The 17,218-nt window shown below is 32.1% G+C and overlaps 1 protein-coding gene across 1 annotated transcript; it reads right to left on the bottom strand.

The window, feature by feature from the left end:
* Nucleotides 1–14,642: 14,642 nt before the first annotated feature.
* Nucleotides 14,643–17,218, bottom strand: LOC144553991 (uncharacterized). The gene is made up of 2 exons (XM_078302167.1): nucleotides 16,804–17,218; nucleotides 14,643–16,022 (listed from the first exon to the last, which is right to left on the bottom strand). Exons 1-2 carry the CDS (start codon nucleotides 16,867–16,869, stop codon nucleotides 14,922–14,924), a joined length of 1,167 nt encoding a protein of 388 aa, XP_078158293.1. The 5' UTR covers nucleotides 16,870–17,218; the 3' UTR covers nucleotides 14,643–14,921.

Raw genomic sequence — 17,218 nt, forward strand, 5'->3', positions numbered from 1 at the left:
TTTTTAAATTTTCCAATGAATGAACCTAGTTAAAGTACAATACATTAATTTAAGAATGTGAGGATTTTTTTGCATCTCTATTTGGGAACCTAAAAATTATAAAAGTTTACATGGATGCATCTCTCGTGAAAATAAACAAGACTAACATTTTGGTTTGATATTTGGATTTTAAATTCTAAAGTATAAATGGAAACGTAAAGTTGCAATATTTTCTAGAGAAAAAAAAAAGGTTATGGCACCGAAACTCTCATCCTGTCTAGCTATCTAAATTATCAGCGTTAATTTGACTTCATGCAACGTACAAATTATGTATCTTTTTTTTTTTTTATCATTATGCATATGCGCACGAAATCAAAATGACGCTATCAACACTTTTAACATAAAACCAGTTCGAAGATCACCAAACTCATTGGCCCATTTCCAAGCGTTCGTATGTGGAAAATGGGGTCAGGAATCAATAAAGGTGTAAACACAACTATTCATATGTTAGTAGTCAACAATTGAACAAAAGAAAAAAAGAAACAGCAGGCTAAAAACAAACTTTTGATATATTGTTGCAAGTTAGGCAATCTGTTCTCCTTTGGGAGGTGCCTTTATTATATCATTAAATTAAGGGTGAGGCTATGGTATGATGCATACATAATGCACATCAGTGTGTATTATATATTTGTATTCCTATTTTTACAGTTTAAATAATCAATTCAAACAGCTAGATATAAACCTTATATGAAAATGTACTGGATAACATTACATTATTTAGAATTATTATTATTATTTTAGTGGACCATCCGAAAGTAATGAATTTTTTTAAATATCTAAAATATATATATAGAGTACGGCTAACGCGCTTCCTCTAGCATATGGGCCGAAATGCTTCCGGTAGAAATTTGAAATTTCAAAATCCAAAAAATCGATCTGAATCGTTCATCTTCTTCTCCATATTAATATCTGCTTGGAGACCAAATTTTACATTTTTTTGAATTTTTTTACTATTTATTAAGCCATTTTGAAAATCGCTGATCCAACGGTAGCTTCTGATTTTTACTGTATATATAACTTGACATTCTATTACATTTTCATGTACTAATTGAATGGTTTAAGTCACTATTTTAACTTTAAAAATTAAAAAAAAAAATCTATAGTACAAACTAATAATGTGGGTTGTACTTGTGCATGATACCATGGATCCGTATCCTCCCAGGTACCTGACACAACACAATTGAAACGAATGGCCCAGATTTACTCTCACCGGTGCTTGCTCGGGATGGCACAAGGGGCAGTACTATTTGTGCTTTGAGATTCGTGCCAAGTTAAGAATAATATTGAAATGTCCGATTCAATTATACTCAGTCTGGTAACATGAGGGGATGTGAATTCTGATACCATGGCCTAACATTTAAATTAATACAGAATATATGTTGGTATGCTATTGACAGCCAGATGATGCTTAGTTTTGAACTTTGGGTAGCTGTCGCATAAGTCTATGTCAAGTTTTCCAAGCTTGGCAGTAAACAATGGCATATAGAATTTTAGAATCTCTACTTTTATTGTGTTTCTAATTCTAAAGTTTAACGTCATTCCATGAAAAAGGGAGTTGGAAGGATTTGATAACCAAAAAGATGCGAAAAGCAAAGTAGCCAGGAAAGTAGAAGCAAAAGGTGGACATGTGTATCACAAAACCAAAGAATTCACGCCGAGCGGAGCTACTGATAATCTATCACGTGATAACATGTCAACATGTTTGGTTTGGTCCGCTTAATTGGATCAAATTTGACATGATGTTTAGCTAGAATTGTTTGATTATGTTAAGATTTGTGTATGAAGAATCAGTCTTTAATTTAGTGACAAACACACATAGTCTCTATACGAGAGGTTATGAGTTCAAAATTATGATAACAAAAATTCTTTTTTTGTAATACCTACTAAAAAAAAAAAGATTTATGTGTATAAAATTTATATGAATAAAGTTGTTTATGTATATTTTGATGCTAATTAAGTGGGTTAGATTGAATATTAAAATGAATTTGATTCAGTGTCCATCGAACCGCCTCTATTTCTAATGTTTCTAGTTTAAAAGAAATTGACAACCGAAAACCTACAAATGAAATTGGATGTTCTTTCTTCAGCATGTTATTAGATTATTCTTTTAAAAGCCTAAACGAAAATTTTTAAGCAACTTTTTTTAGTGAAGAAAGTGCTTAGACTTCCTTTGTTTACATATCCCATTCAAAATTACGTGTTAATTCTCCATAAGAAGATAATAACGAAGACTAATTATCACAAACGTGGTTATCAATTACAAGAAGAAACAATCTTTTCAGACACACACACACAAAATTTCACTGATTGTCTCTGTTTTGTGGGAAAAATGTAGGCTCAATGCCTATCAGATTCAAATTTGAATTTAATGGGTAACATTTCAGTCCAATTTGTTCCAAAATTTATACACTCCACTTTAATATTCGTGCAGATCAAACACATGAACTTTAAGGAAAATCAAACGGAAGTATCATCCATCAAACTTAAATTTGAGGAAGATAAACATAAGACCTACCTTTTTTTTTCTCTGTTTTGCATGCTGTTCCCGTACTATATTAAGGAAGCAGCTAACAGTCCCCCAACTCCAGTCTCCCAAAAATTCCCGGAGATTTTCAATTAATTCTGTAAACATCAATACTAAATCCTGTAAACTAATTCAACAAATCCTGTAAACATAAAAACGCGTGAAAGCTGTTAAAAACGCGTGAAAGTTGTTGAAAATGCGTGACAGCTGTTGGGGACCACCTTCTGTGAACATACACATAATATCATGTAAACATACACATATTATTCTGTAAACATACACATGTTATCCTATAAACATACACATATAATTCTGTAAACATTACCTTTTATTTCTGTGAACATACACATAATATCCTGTAAACATACACATATTATCCTGTAAACATACACATATTATCCTATAAACATACACATATAATTCTGTAAACATATATAGTGTACTTGAAATTATAGCAGTTGAAATTATGACAGTTGTGGTAGTTAAAAACGCGTCAGAACTAAACTAAAAAAGAAAGGCTTTTATACACGGAGATTTTTCGAGAACTGTAGCCCGGGGAACATTACCTTTTCTCCTATATTAAAGCCCTGCTTTTCTTATTGACGTAGTTAAGAAACCACTCTGAAAAGGCATCAGCGAATTGGTATAATCAATTTAACTTAAATCGGACATATCAAACTTTAAAAAAATAGAATCGCACAACTATATTCGAGAATAAAAATAAATAAAAAATACAAACTCCTCACCCACCAACATGTATTATGAACTTCCAAACAATGGAGGACCCCACAAAGCATAGGGGGCACCATCCATTTTTTTCTTGATAAGATTTGTTAGGCTGCGAAACAAAGTAATTTTTTTTTTTTTTTTTGAAAACCAAAACAAACAAAGTAAATTTAGCTATCACCTTTTTCTTGAAAGAAAATTTTAAATAAAAAAAATGTAAATATTCACGTTCACTAAATTCACAAGGTTTATATTCAAGGAATCCGGGGCAGTCCTGATCCGATGAACATTAAATCAAAATTGATATGATATTTAGTCAGAATCATTTGATTTACATCAAGATTTTAACATTATTACATATCACGTACAACGAATTTCAATACAGATCAGACATCATACCGAATTTAATCTTATGTTCATCAGACCAACGCACTCCAATTTTTATATCTATGGATATGATATGATCTAATATAGTAATTATGCAGTCGGTCTTTGTAGAAATGTCTTTTTTTTTTAACTTTGACAGTGACTGCTAAGTATAATTTTCATTAATCAAGCATAAATTACATCAATCATTCTATATCCAGAACGTTATCTCCATCGAACTCCATCAACATTAACATTAACATTAACATCAAACAACTAAAATAACAAAATAAAATAAACTTCTGGAGTTGATATGTGTTTGCAGAAATGTCAAAATTTAATTTTATGACCAGATTGAGACATATCAAGTTGCATAACCAGGTCCACAATTTCCAAGATTTTAAAAGAAAAGTTAAAATATGAGTATATGACCAATAAATGTAGACATTTTAACAGAAACAAATTGTTTAGGCTCTGGTAGTGTTTGGTAAAAACTCGTGGGGGCTCAATCCGGACCGGACCGTGCCCGTGCCACGGGTATGCACGGATACACGGGTACGAATATTAAACGAGCCAGACCCCCATATCTTTGAACCCATACCCGTGAGTCCGTGCTCGTTAACCCGTGTGCCCGTGCCCTTGGCCCTGTGCCCGTGGCAGAATTTTTTTTTTTTTTTTGCTTTTGGTTTAAAATTCAAATTTTAAACCCCCCCCCCCCCCCCCCCCCCCCCCCCCCCATTGCCCCATCTTCTACTTGGACCCCTACCTGTTTATTTTTTTTTCAGTTTAAAAAAAAAATCAAATTTTAATCTCTCCAAACAAGATTCTATAAATATACACCCATAACTCATTCCTTACAAATTTTCACATCTCTCTCAATATTTTCATCTCTAATTCTCTCAATCTCAATCTCAATATTTTTATTATTCTCCAATTTTAATTTTATTGTTAAAAAAAAATATAGTTGTTAATTTAACAAATACGCAAACGCAAACACGCAAACGGAAACAGAATTACGAAGGTCTTCTCGAAAATTTTCCCGCGATATTAAAAAGGTAACATTTATTTCATGTTACATTAAATTTTGTTAGATTAAATTTTGGTAGATTAAATTTTGTTAGATTAAATTTTGCTAGATTAAATTTTGTTAGATTGAAATATTGAATGTTAGATTTATTTTTGTAGAGTAATTTAAAAATTAAATTTGATGTTAGATTTATTTTTGTAGAGAAATTTAAAATTTAAATTGAATGTTAGATTTAGTTTATGTTAGATTTATTGAATGTTAAGCAAAGATTTAAATAGCGCTTATCGCGTCATAGCGGCATGGTTAAAAAAACGGCGCTATGGCCATATAGCGCAAAATAGCGCGTTATAGCGCTGATAGCGCCATAGCTTTTATGGTCCGAAATCTCTATAGCGCCGCTATTGCGCGCTATTTAGAACCTTGATGTTAAGTAATTAGATTTGTTATATTTATTGAATGTTAGATTTATTAAATTTGTTAAGTAATTAGATTTATTTTATATTAGTTTTGTTAGATTTATTTAGTTTATCTTAGATTTGATAGATGTGAAATAATTAGATTTGTTTTGAATAGGTTAGATTTTATTTTTAAAATTCGGATTTATTTTTAATAGGTTAAATAAAGATGTTAGATTTTTTTTTTTTGAATATGTGAAATAATTATATTTGTTTTGAACAGGTTAATAAAAGATGTTAAATTTATTTTTTTGAATATGTGAAGTAATTAGATTTGTTTTGAATAGGTTAGATTTTATTTTTGAAATTCGGATTTATTTTTAATAGATTAAAAAAATAGGTTAGTTTTTTTTTGAATATGTGAAGTAATTATATTTGTTTTGAATAGGTTAAATTTATTTTTCAAAATGTTGGATTTATTTTTTAATAGGTTAAAAAAATTGGTTAGATTTTTTTGTTTTGAATAGGTTAGATTTTATTTTTGAAATTTGGATTTATTTTTAATAGGTTAAATAAAGATGTTAGATTTATTTTTTTGAATATGTGAAGTCATTTGATTTGTTTTGAATAGGTTAGATTTATTCTATTAAGAAAGAGTGCCAACACAACGGAATCTCGTACGCGAGCTTTCAGTCAGATTGCAGAGCCCTCAGCGGAATTTCGTACACGAGCCCTCCCCTACTTCCGCTCAAGAGATCTCGAGGAACTTATGAAAGAAGAAAATCCTGAGAACCTTCATGAAAAGTTCCAACAACGTACAAACAAAGAACCGGTGGATTTTTGCAATCCCTGTCACCAATATGGGAAGAGGAGCGAGATGTTCTGTTGCGCGGAATGTTTGCAAGCTCTCCACCCTTCTTGCATTAGCGCCTACCCGACACGCACAAGGGAGGATATAAGGTTCAAGCATTTTATATGCCCACCCTGCGCCTTAGACAAGTCTAAGCGAAGCAGGCAAAAGAGAAAACGGAAGAAGCAGTGGAACTCTGATTCCAATTAGGATTATCTCGACGTTGTACTATTTTTACTTTCAAACGCGAGCTATCAGTTGCTAGTTGTAATTTTCTTTACTTCAATGTTATTTTTCCTTCATTTATCTCAATTAATTTTTTTACTTTCAAAATTGAGTATTTATGACTTTAATTCACAACAAATGAAATTTTTATCTTTTGATTTTCTTATTTTGTTTTGTATATATGTATTATTTATTTTTACATAAGCAATTAAAATGTATTAATTATAACAAAAATTATTGAGTTCAAAAACAAGAGATGGGCTATGGTGCATTGCAATGCATGAACCCCCTTATGCATTGCACTATAATCACGGATTTAAAGTCCAAACGACCGATCCAAACCGTTAGATGTTTAATCCATATTGAAATGTGCTTGGAGACCAAATTTTATATTTTTTGGAATTTTTTAACTATTTATTAAGCATTTTTGAAAATTGCTGTTTTGCTGTGAACAGTAAAAAATAGTAAAATTTTCTGGACCATCAGATCAGCGACTTTCAAAATTGCTTAATAAATAGTAAAAAAATTCCAAAAAATGTAAAATTTGGTCCCCAAGCACATATTAATATGAAGAACAAGATGAACGGTTCATATTGGTCGTTTGGACTTTAAATCCATGATTAATAGTGCAATGCATAAGAGGGTTCATGCATTGCAATGCACCATAGCCCATCTCCAAAAACAAATATAATTACTTATATTTCAAATGGAGAGTGAACAAATAAATCTGAATTTTTATAGGTTATATTATATTTTTAACAAATATAATTATCATGTCAAATGAATTTTAATAGGTATGAATTTAGATTTATAATTTATTGGTTTTCAAAGAAAAATAAAACATAAAATAAAACATAAAAGAAAACATAAAAAAACAGAAAAAAAAAAACCGGATCCGGACCGCCCAGCCCCCCGTACCCGAACTGTCCTGCCTCCGAACCCATGACGGGCACGGAAATTAAACGGGCAGGGCAGGATTTTTGAAAAAAAAAAACCGTGATGCCCGGCCCGTTGTACCCGTGTGCCTGTGACGCCCGTGATCGTGGTTGCCTGTGCCCATACTCGGGTTTTGCCTGGATCGCTTGGCCCAGACCGTTTACCAAACACTAGGCTCTGGTCAATGGCTCATGAGTCAAGTCAAAGGCAAAAAGACGGTCATGTCCGTAGCACCGTCTCGGAAATTGTAAGGCACGGATCTATTGACTTGACCCAACACAACGCCTAAATCCTAATGAACCAAGTCCTCCTCGGGGGATGGGATTGGGTCAATTTATTACTTTTAGAAATTAAAAAAATTAAATTATTGGAACAAAATGAATTATCTTATTTGGTTTTATAGATGGACGGAATCAATAATTCAGTCCGATAAGAAATTTTTTGGAACATAATTATGGGTGGGTCTTATTATTTTTTGTGGCGTGTCTTTACTGCATGAAACTTGAAAACTATTAGAATCTAAATATTGATTCGATTATAAAATCTACTGACCCTCTTGTGTTCTTTATTTATTTTTCTTTCACTTGGACCACATTGCGAAGAGACTAATGTGACAATATCAATAGTTCAGTCCTCATTAATTTACTTATGGACCTCTCCTTAATAATTAAGACCGAACCATAATGGTTCAGTATGATTCGGTTTCATTCATTTATTGAGAAAAAAAACAATTTATTTTATTTTTCGGTAATTTGACTTTTTTATTTCCAAAAAAATTGTTGGGCGTGGATGCCTATAGTTTAGTATAATTCGGTTCCATTTATTATTTATTGAAAAAAGAAAACAAATCAGTTGGTTGCAGATAATTTGATTTTTTTTTTAATTTCTAATAAAATAATTGGGGGTAGATGCTCCCATCCCATGTGTACCGTTTAATTGTTCACTTAATATTATGACGGTTCAACTAGTGCGATCATCAATTTGTATGAAATATTTCTATAAAATAAAGATGTGGTATCGCAGTTTTTTTTTCTAAAATATAAAATAAAATATACCACTAGTGGAGAGCCGGATTTTACACAGAAATTTGTATTCATAGTAAACAGAAAAAAATGAAAAATGAAAAAAATTGAATGATATTTTTAAAAATGAGAAGACAGATACAGAGTGTAACGTTTCACTCAGACGTCATACTATACCGTAGTTCCACTTCAAAAAAGAAAATTAAGTGGAACGCTAATCAACTTTCAAAATCGAAAAGAAAAACAAATAAATAAATAATTGGAACGCTATATCAACATCCGTATAAATCGAAAAAAATTAAGTTAGTACAATAGGTCCCATAAAAGCAAAGACAATCTAAAATAATTAAAATATTATTATCTTGTCTTTAGCTTAAGTGGCAATTCATATTGATTAAATTATTATCTACTTGTGTCGACTCAAATTAGTTTGACAAAAGGGAATTTCAAATTGGAAAATATCTTCTTAAAGCATGATTATATTATAATCATGTGATGTGATATGTGACTTCTTAGATTAGAATAAAGTTCATGAGTAAAGTCTCAATTGTCGTCCTAATGAATGATTTATTTATTTTTCTATTTTTTCCGGTCTTGAATGTTCCACTTATGTTTCTTTTTTTTGGAGTGGGGTTGCGATCCGGTACGCTATACTATGTTCTTACCTTTATTATGGAGAGGAAAATATGTAGTCGGTATATGTTTGAACTTTGAAAAATAAAATTAAAGAGGAAAATATGTAGTCGGTACTATGTTCTTACCTCCATACTAAAATATGTTTGGAGACCAAATTTTATATTTTTAGGAATTTTTTTATTATTTTTTTAGATAGGTACAAAAATACTGTTTTTAGATGGTTCAGATTTACTGATTTTGTACCTATCTAAAAAAAATAGTAAAAAAATTCCTAAAAATATAAAATTTGGTCTCCAAACATATTTTAGTATGGAGGTTAGGTTGAGCGGTTCGGATCGACTGTTTGAACTTTGAAAATGATAGAGAGAGATGGAGGCATGATGGAGGCACAAAAACATGGAGACATTTGAACCCTCCTCATTTTTAAAAATACCGACTACATATTTTCCTCTTTAATTTTATTTTTTTCTTCTATTTATTATGAATAAAAGAATTAGGATTTTAAGTGAACTCGAGAGCTGAAATATTATTTAATTTCAAGTTCTTAAACTTAACTGTAACTCATCCAATTGGATTAAATTTCAAGTGACAATGATAATTTTTTGCAAGTTCGTTTTATAATTAAAAAGCTAATTATATGATGTATATGTCTCTTACTTTCAAGAAGATGTAATACATAATTTTAATACCTAATCTTGTATCAGACTCATATATTTAAATAGCATTTGAATCTTATTCTTTACACTTCAAAATCATTTTTGTTGAATTTTCACTTAGTAATTTCTGTTCTAGTTTTTAATAAAACCAAATGTAATTTTTGGTCTATTCTATTGTCAGAGTAGAACAAAAGTTGAATTTTTCTCTACTATAGAAATGTATTTGAGTTGGGACTATTTTTTTCATATTTAAATTAGAACTAATTGAATACACTGAAAATCTGAACAATCAAATTAAGTGTGCACCAATGGATGCACCAAGTTCCTCCCTCAAGACACCAATTCGGTCAAGATAAGTTGGCACGCGGTTCAATTAATTAATTTGTTCTTTCCAATTTTTCACCTGTCTAGTCATCCTTTCTTAAAAAGGAAATTCAAAGTTGCAAACACTTAGTAAAGAAAATTCGTAGTCATTGCTTACTGTCGTATTGTATGCACCTATAATTGTGTGTGAACCAGTAGTGTTGCGTGAATGATATCAAGTCCTATATTATTTTTTATTTATATAGATTTATACTTAACTGAAGTTTTATACATGATTTGCACGTATAACGTGCTCTTACTTGTGGATAAATTTGGAATAATTTTACTTAAAAAAATACTTTTCACTATTTTATTACCTCACAACTTGATGTAATAATAATGAATTTGACTAGTATAACATTAGTGTCATTTTAGCCTATATAACACCAACTCTAAAACCTATCAAATCGACTTCGAACGACTAATCCAAACCGTTCAAACCAATTTACATTATGTGTGATGCGTTTACATACAAATTTTTTATATTTTCAAGTTATTTTAGTATCAAATCAAGCGGAAAGAATATTGAAAAATTAATGTATTAAAATTATCTTAAAAACTCACATATTTGACCGCTTGACTTAATACTAAATAAATTCGAAAAGTTATAAATTTTGTATTTAAACGCACAACTAATGAAGTAGATCGGTTTGAACGGTTTGGATTTACTGTTTGAAGTCGATTTGATAGGTTTTAGAATTGGTGTTATATAGGTTGAAATGACACTAACGTTATACTAGCCAAACTCAATAATAATTATTTCATCTATCTAAACATTACCTTACAAATTATTTTGGAAGTGATGCATCTATATTTTCTTTTTAGAAATTACGGATGGAACATAATTAGTTCTTTAGTCTTTTCCACACAAGCAAGATCTCCGTCAAGAAGACCTCTGTCCCCAATGTTTTTATTTAACTTGATCGTCGATTCACTGAACATGTTCCTATGAACAAATAATGCTTGCGCCCGCCTGCCTATCACCAAAGACAATTTAGTTTGCGGATGATACGGTTATCATCACGAAATCACATCCCACCACTCTGCGCATTATATGCATGATTCTCGAGGTCTATGAGGAGTTGACGGGTTGAAAATAAACAGATTCAAGAGTGTCTTTGTAGTTTGTTCCAATAGCTATCCATGTGCATCTAACTCATGTAATAAACAACATTCTTGACTCTCCGGAGGAAAGACTGTTGATTAAATACCTAGGTCCAAGAGGCAGATCCAGGATTTTAGGTCAGGGGACAAAAAAAATATCGAATTGGATTTAAATCTATTAACTAATTAAGTACTCGGTAAAAAATTAATTATCTAGCTTATATATTTTTCAATGCACTGACTTGTAATTTCTAATCCTCTAACTTATAATTATAATTGTTAAACTAAGTGCACCTCTAATTGAAAAAAAAACTGAAATTAAATTGCAATTAAAAATAAATAGATGAGTTTAGAGAAATTTGACACGCGGGATGTTAACGGAGTTCGGCAAAATAAAAGCCTACGTCTCTGGGGCTTCGCAACCTCAAGTGGTTCGCCTTTCTATTACCCAATACAAAAAGATTACAACTTGTGAACCGTTGAGTCCTTACACACCAAGCGGGAAATCAAACGGCCAACTCAAAGAGATGAGAACAAGGTCTCTTAGTTCAAGCTACTCAAGAGAAACATTCAATAGATTACTCTAATCTAATCTAATTCGAGATTAGTGAAGTGAGTTTGAGGTTGCTTGAGGGATTTTGAAGTTTTAAGCTCTCATAACAATGGAGCAAGATAAGCTCTCAGAAAATCACTTTTTATATGTTTAGGGTCGGCTAAGAGTATTTGGAAAGAAAGCCCTATTTATCGAAACAGATAAAAAATGAGCTAAAACGTTACCAACATTTTAGTTCAAAGTGCGATTTTGGGTTTTAATTTTTTGACAGCTTAGTAAATCGTTACAACGTTTGTAAAATATTGTGTAACGTTTTCTACTGTAAAAACTTTGATAAAAAAACAGGAATTTCTGAAGTTCATATTTAATTAAAAACGTTACAACATTTGTAACCTAAATTTTGAATTTGATACAGCTGTACTTAACGTTCTGATATTCCTAAAATGTTACAACGTTTGTGAAACGTTACAAGTTTCAAGTTGATTATGTACAGCTGTGCTTCAGCAGTTCTGTCAGTCCTATAACGTTACAACGTTTTAAGGTATTTCTGAGTTTGATCAAATTGCTATTTCTGACTAGCATAAAACGTAACAACGTTTTATCCCTGTTTAAACAGCCTTAAACATACTTTACCAAGTTTCTGATTTTACAATTTGTATTCTTGATAAGTGTCTTTATGATTTCTTCCGTCCAAGTATTCCATAATGCAATTCTATTTGACTTGAACCTACATATCTTTAAAAAAAATAGAAAACGTCGTAAAATTCAATAATTGTATGTTTTTGCAAATTAGTCAAATAGACGAAAAAGATTATTGCTCAAACAACACTAATAACCAATTACAATTCAAGAAATTTATTTTAATTTAAACCCTAAATTTAACATGAATTACAAATCAAATATCCAGAAAGGAGCCTAAAAAATTTCAGGGGAAAAAGTCGATCGGGACCGATAGATCTCCACTAAATTTTAAAATCCAAGAGGGGCAGCTGCCCCCTGGTACCATGTGGGTCCCCCCTACCTAGGTCTTCCACTATCAATCAAGAAATCGAGAAAAATTGATTTCCAACCAATGATGCAAACCGTACAATGCAGGATAGAGGGGTGGAAGTCAAACTTCCTATCTTATGTGGGAAGACTCACTATAATCAAAGCAGTTTGATCAGCAATTCCGATACAATTCATGCATGCAACCAGATTGCCCAAAAGGGTTACGAAACATATAAACATGATGTTGAATGGTTTGGATTGACTGTTTAAACTTTGAAAATATAAAAACCGAAATATTTATTCCACAGCGTAGAAACAAACGTTTTGATATTAGCCAACCCCCCCCCCCCCCCCCCCCCCCCCCCGCGCTCTCTCTTTATATATATATAGAGAGAGAGAGATGGGCCACGTGCATTGTAATCTATAGGTTCCTTTGTACATTGTATTCGAAATTCAAACAGATGATCTAAAGGGCACAATATGTTCTATATATTGAAATGTGCTTGGAGATCAAATTTTATATTTTTTGGAATCGTTATTTTTCAGAAATGTTTGGACCATAGAAAACAACGACTTTCAAAAAATTTTAAAAAAACAAACAATTTTAAAAAACGTAAAATTTGATCTCCAAGTACATTTTAACATAAATATCAAATTGAACGGTTTGAATTGGTTGTTTAAAAATCAAAATCAACAATTTATAATCTAATGTACAAAATGACTTATACATTGCAATGCATCATAGCCCAACTCTATTAACAACATTGTTTCGCACAAAAAAAATGAACTTAAAATAAAATTATTTATTAAGTTAAAACAACATTATCAGTATCTTTATTTTAAAATATAATTAATTTTAGAATAAATTAAGAACTGACATCTCCACAGTCAAAAGCCTACAATAGGAAAATGCCAAGTGAATAATATATGTAAAAACGGGTATGAAACTATGAAATGATAGAGGTTGGTTGATCGAATAGGTGAGAATTTTACACAAATATAGATCAGGCTTTAATCGGAACCGTATCTAATAAGATTTCCATTAATTTAATAAATAAAAAAGGGTATGATTCGGGATTAAACTATGTTGACCGAAAATCACTATACCGCTGAAAATAGTTAGAAAATATCTAAATTATTATATTAGTTTGAGGAGGGTTCAAATGCACCCAAATTTTTGTGCACCCAAATGCACCCTATTTTTTTTCTCCGTTTTCAAAGTCCGAATAGTCAATCCGAACCGTTAGATGCGATCTACATATTAAGATATGCTTGGAGACCAAATTTTACATTTTTTGGAATTTTTTTACTATCTATTAAGCCACTTTGAAAATCGCTGATCCAATGGTCCAGAAAATGTAAAATCAGCGATTTTCAAAGTGGCTTAATAAATAGTAAAAAAATTCCAAAAAATGTAAAATTTGGTCTCCGAGCACATCTTAATATATAGATCGCATCTAACGGTTCGGATTGACTATTTGGACTTTGAAAACGGAGAAAAAAGATTTAAAAAATAAGGTGCATTTGGGTGCACAAAAATATAGATTGATCACTCAATTTCTATCCAGCGTCTCATGGTCCAGATGTCTGTATTTTTTTTGTTTGCATCATGGCCATACCTTCTAATTTTCTTGTAATAATTTTGTTAAAATTTATATATAATAATAAAAACTGCTAGATGTAATTTGAATTATTACTTTTGAAATTATTTACATGAGTATATTTTTATAACGATCAAAACAAAATTAAAATGTCTTAATTTTTTCTCTATGTACGAAAATGATGAAAAATATATCTAACAATTTTATTTTGACATTTAAGTTTTAAAATTGGAAGTTATTAAAATTTAAAATATTTACTTACAACGAAGATATGAAAAATGAAAACATTTAAACACGGTGGTCAGGATTAGATATTTTTAGCTTATTAGAAAGATTGATCACGATTAGATGAATTTGTTAGGCAATCAAATGGAAGTTTAGTAATATAATTTGTTAGGCATTGAAATGGAATCTAGTACACCCCGAGTATACCAACTTGAATTAGCATTTTTAAGTACAGAATTGACCACTAAAGTCAATTACAAACAACCATTTGCAATTCAAGTAGGCAATTCTGTAACTTGTAAGATAGAGACTCTCAACTATGATAGGTCTAGACTCTAGATGGTACCACTGCCGCAATTAATAAATTCATATCCAAACAGATATTTTTCAAATGAATCAAATGATACAAGCCAATAAAAAATACCATCACAAATGGAAGCATCAGAATGCTCCAATTTTTCATCAAATCATACAACAGTCCATGCCATCCACCTCAAACACCAATAACAAAAGAATAAACAAAGAAAACCTCTCTGGTGGAAATGCCTCTTTTGGTCACAAAATAAATGGCCAAATTGATATTAATCCAATATGTTTCTAATGTGAAAGATCCAAGGGCAATAATTTCTATCAGTTCACCCCAGTAAGATAAAAGAAGGAAAAATACTATTAACAACAATCTATTACCCACTATCTCTCCTACAGTTACCACTACCTGGTAACAAGTACTTGTATTGATTAGCATTTTGCAAGAGATAACTCGGTAAATGCACCGCAGAGTGAGATTTTGGTATTGGCCCCAATTTTGCAATAATTTCTTGAAAAGTGTACTCTTCAGGAAACATGTCGAACAAATCAGCTCCATTACAGATCACCTCTTGGATCCTTACCGGGTTGAGAAAGTATGCAAATCGGACCCGATCCACATGGCTGTAGGCTTTCATCTTAAACACAAAATCATCAATGTGGCGGAAGCAGAAGCTACAATGCCAACCAGAGTCAGCCAACAAATCATCTGTCTGGCGGAAATGCGCATAACGGGTCTTACCAGACTGGTACCGGTGCACTGAGGCCCGCCAACTCTTATCATCCATATAAAATTCAAAGGAATATAAATAATTCCTCAATTGTAAATGCAACTTGTCAGGTATACCGTCACACCACCTCAGCAAATCAATTACATGGCCACTCGGTATTTCATCTACATCTGACATGATCAACAAGTCATCATCTTTAATACCAGCAATTTTGATCAGCTGATCCAATGCTACTCTCTGGTACGACTCCTCAACAAATGGGTTCTCTCCTTTCACAAATCTACCACCAACTGTACCATATGTCAATCTTGACTCGGCAAATGCAAACTGAGCCCGATTTTCACCAAAAAAAAGCGGCTTCACCGACCCAGTAAAGGTAGAATTGGACTCAAGCAATACAAACTCTGACACATATGGACTGAGTTCATTCCAGCGAACAGATAAGATATCGAGCTCATTGCTAAAGAGCACCGCATCGAACACTCGGCGTGGCGATTCACGCATGCGCCAGCCGTGGAGGCGACACTGGTTTTCCATGGAAATGTTGGGGTGATAATAGTGAGGAATTGTGTTGAAAGATTTCGGAGGCGAATCCCATAGAGGTCGAAGAAAATAGGTTATTTTCTGTCCATGAATATGTATGAATAGTACCAGAAGCGGTACACCGATGAAGAGGAGGATAAGAGCCTTTATGTCGAAGCCGCGCAATGCACATTTCAGCCGGGAACTAAGGGCTGATCTGGAATCCTGCAAGAGCAAAAGAAAAAAAGATTAGGGATTAAGACAAATAACATTGGCTGTGAAAAAATTGACTCCATGTAATTTTCCAATTTCAGAATTCGAATTCTTCCCAAATTTTCAAATTTGCGAAAATAGTGATTTGGAGAGCCAAAAAGAACTGGTGGTTCAATCGAAGAAAAAATAACGGAATTGGCGTAATATTTGCACTGTTCGAAGTTCCCGAAAGAATTTCAACTTTTTGCAAACTTTCAATGTAAAATTGGATACTGCTAAAGTCGACGCTCCAAAAAGTTATTGCGTCGCATGCAAAAGAAAAGAAAAGAAAAGAAAAGAAAAGAAAAGAAATTCGCTACTCCAATATTATTCAAAATGTCATCAAAACGGGACTTTAGTTTACCATTGGAGAGAACAACACCACGAGCGAGATCAATAATAATGTTGCAATTATTTTTAAAAATGTGCACAGAAAGTAATATTTACCAGTTTGCATTTTATAATTTAAATTCAGACCATATTTACCTTTTATGTAGAAAAGGAAAAATTGAAACAATAAATTAAAATTTAACATGAGAAGAAGAGATTCCTTCAGAAAAAATACAACATTGTAACCCCTCGACGAATAAAATACGAAACCCAACAAAACACAAATTACAATAAAAACAAAGGTTCCCCATTGGGCGAACCACCGCACATGCAAAAACGGTAAAAATCGAATCAATACAAAACAAAATAATTAGATCTACCAGGGTCAATCCAAAATTAAAGAAATAATGAAAAATATTCTCACCTCTCCACAGAAATCCTCGCATATTTCATCGCTTTTCTTCGAATTGTAATACCCGGACTCTGGCATCGCAAAATCGCCTAACAATCGCGCCTTTTCTACCCCTAATCTCCGCAAAATCAAACAAAAATCTCTCGACGAGTGTCTCCTTCCCCTTTCGCTTCGCCTATTCTCAATCTCCCCGCTTATCCCTCTCTCTCAGAATTCCAGTTTCTATTGGAACTCGTCTACAAATAGCCGTTTAGAAAAACCAAGGGGTGTGTGTGTGTCTGTCTCTCTGTCTAATCCCAAGCCTTTATATTGTCTTTTATTGTATGGCCACAGGTCACTTGTTTTACCGTTTATCTCAATTCTCAAACAAAGCGCTCCCTTTTCTGTTCAGCGAACTCTTTTAAATATACAGGTGGAATTTGTAATA

The sequence above is a fragment of the Carex rostrata genome, chromosome 1, assembly GCF_964058835.1.
Source record: "Carex rostrata chromosome 1, lpCarRost1.2, whole genome shotgun sequence".
Lineage (NCBI taxonomy): Eukaryota > Viridiplantae > Streptophyta > Magnoliopsida > Poales > Cyperaceae > Carex > Carex rostrata.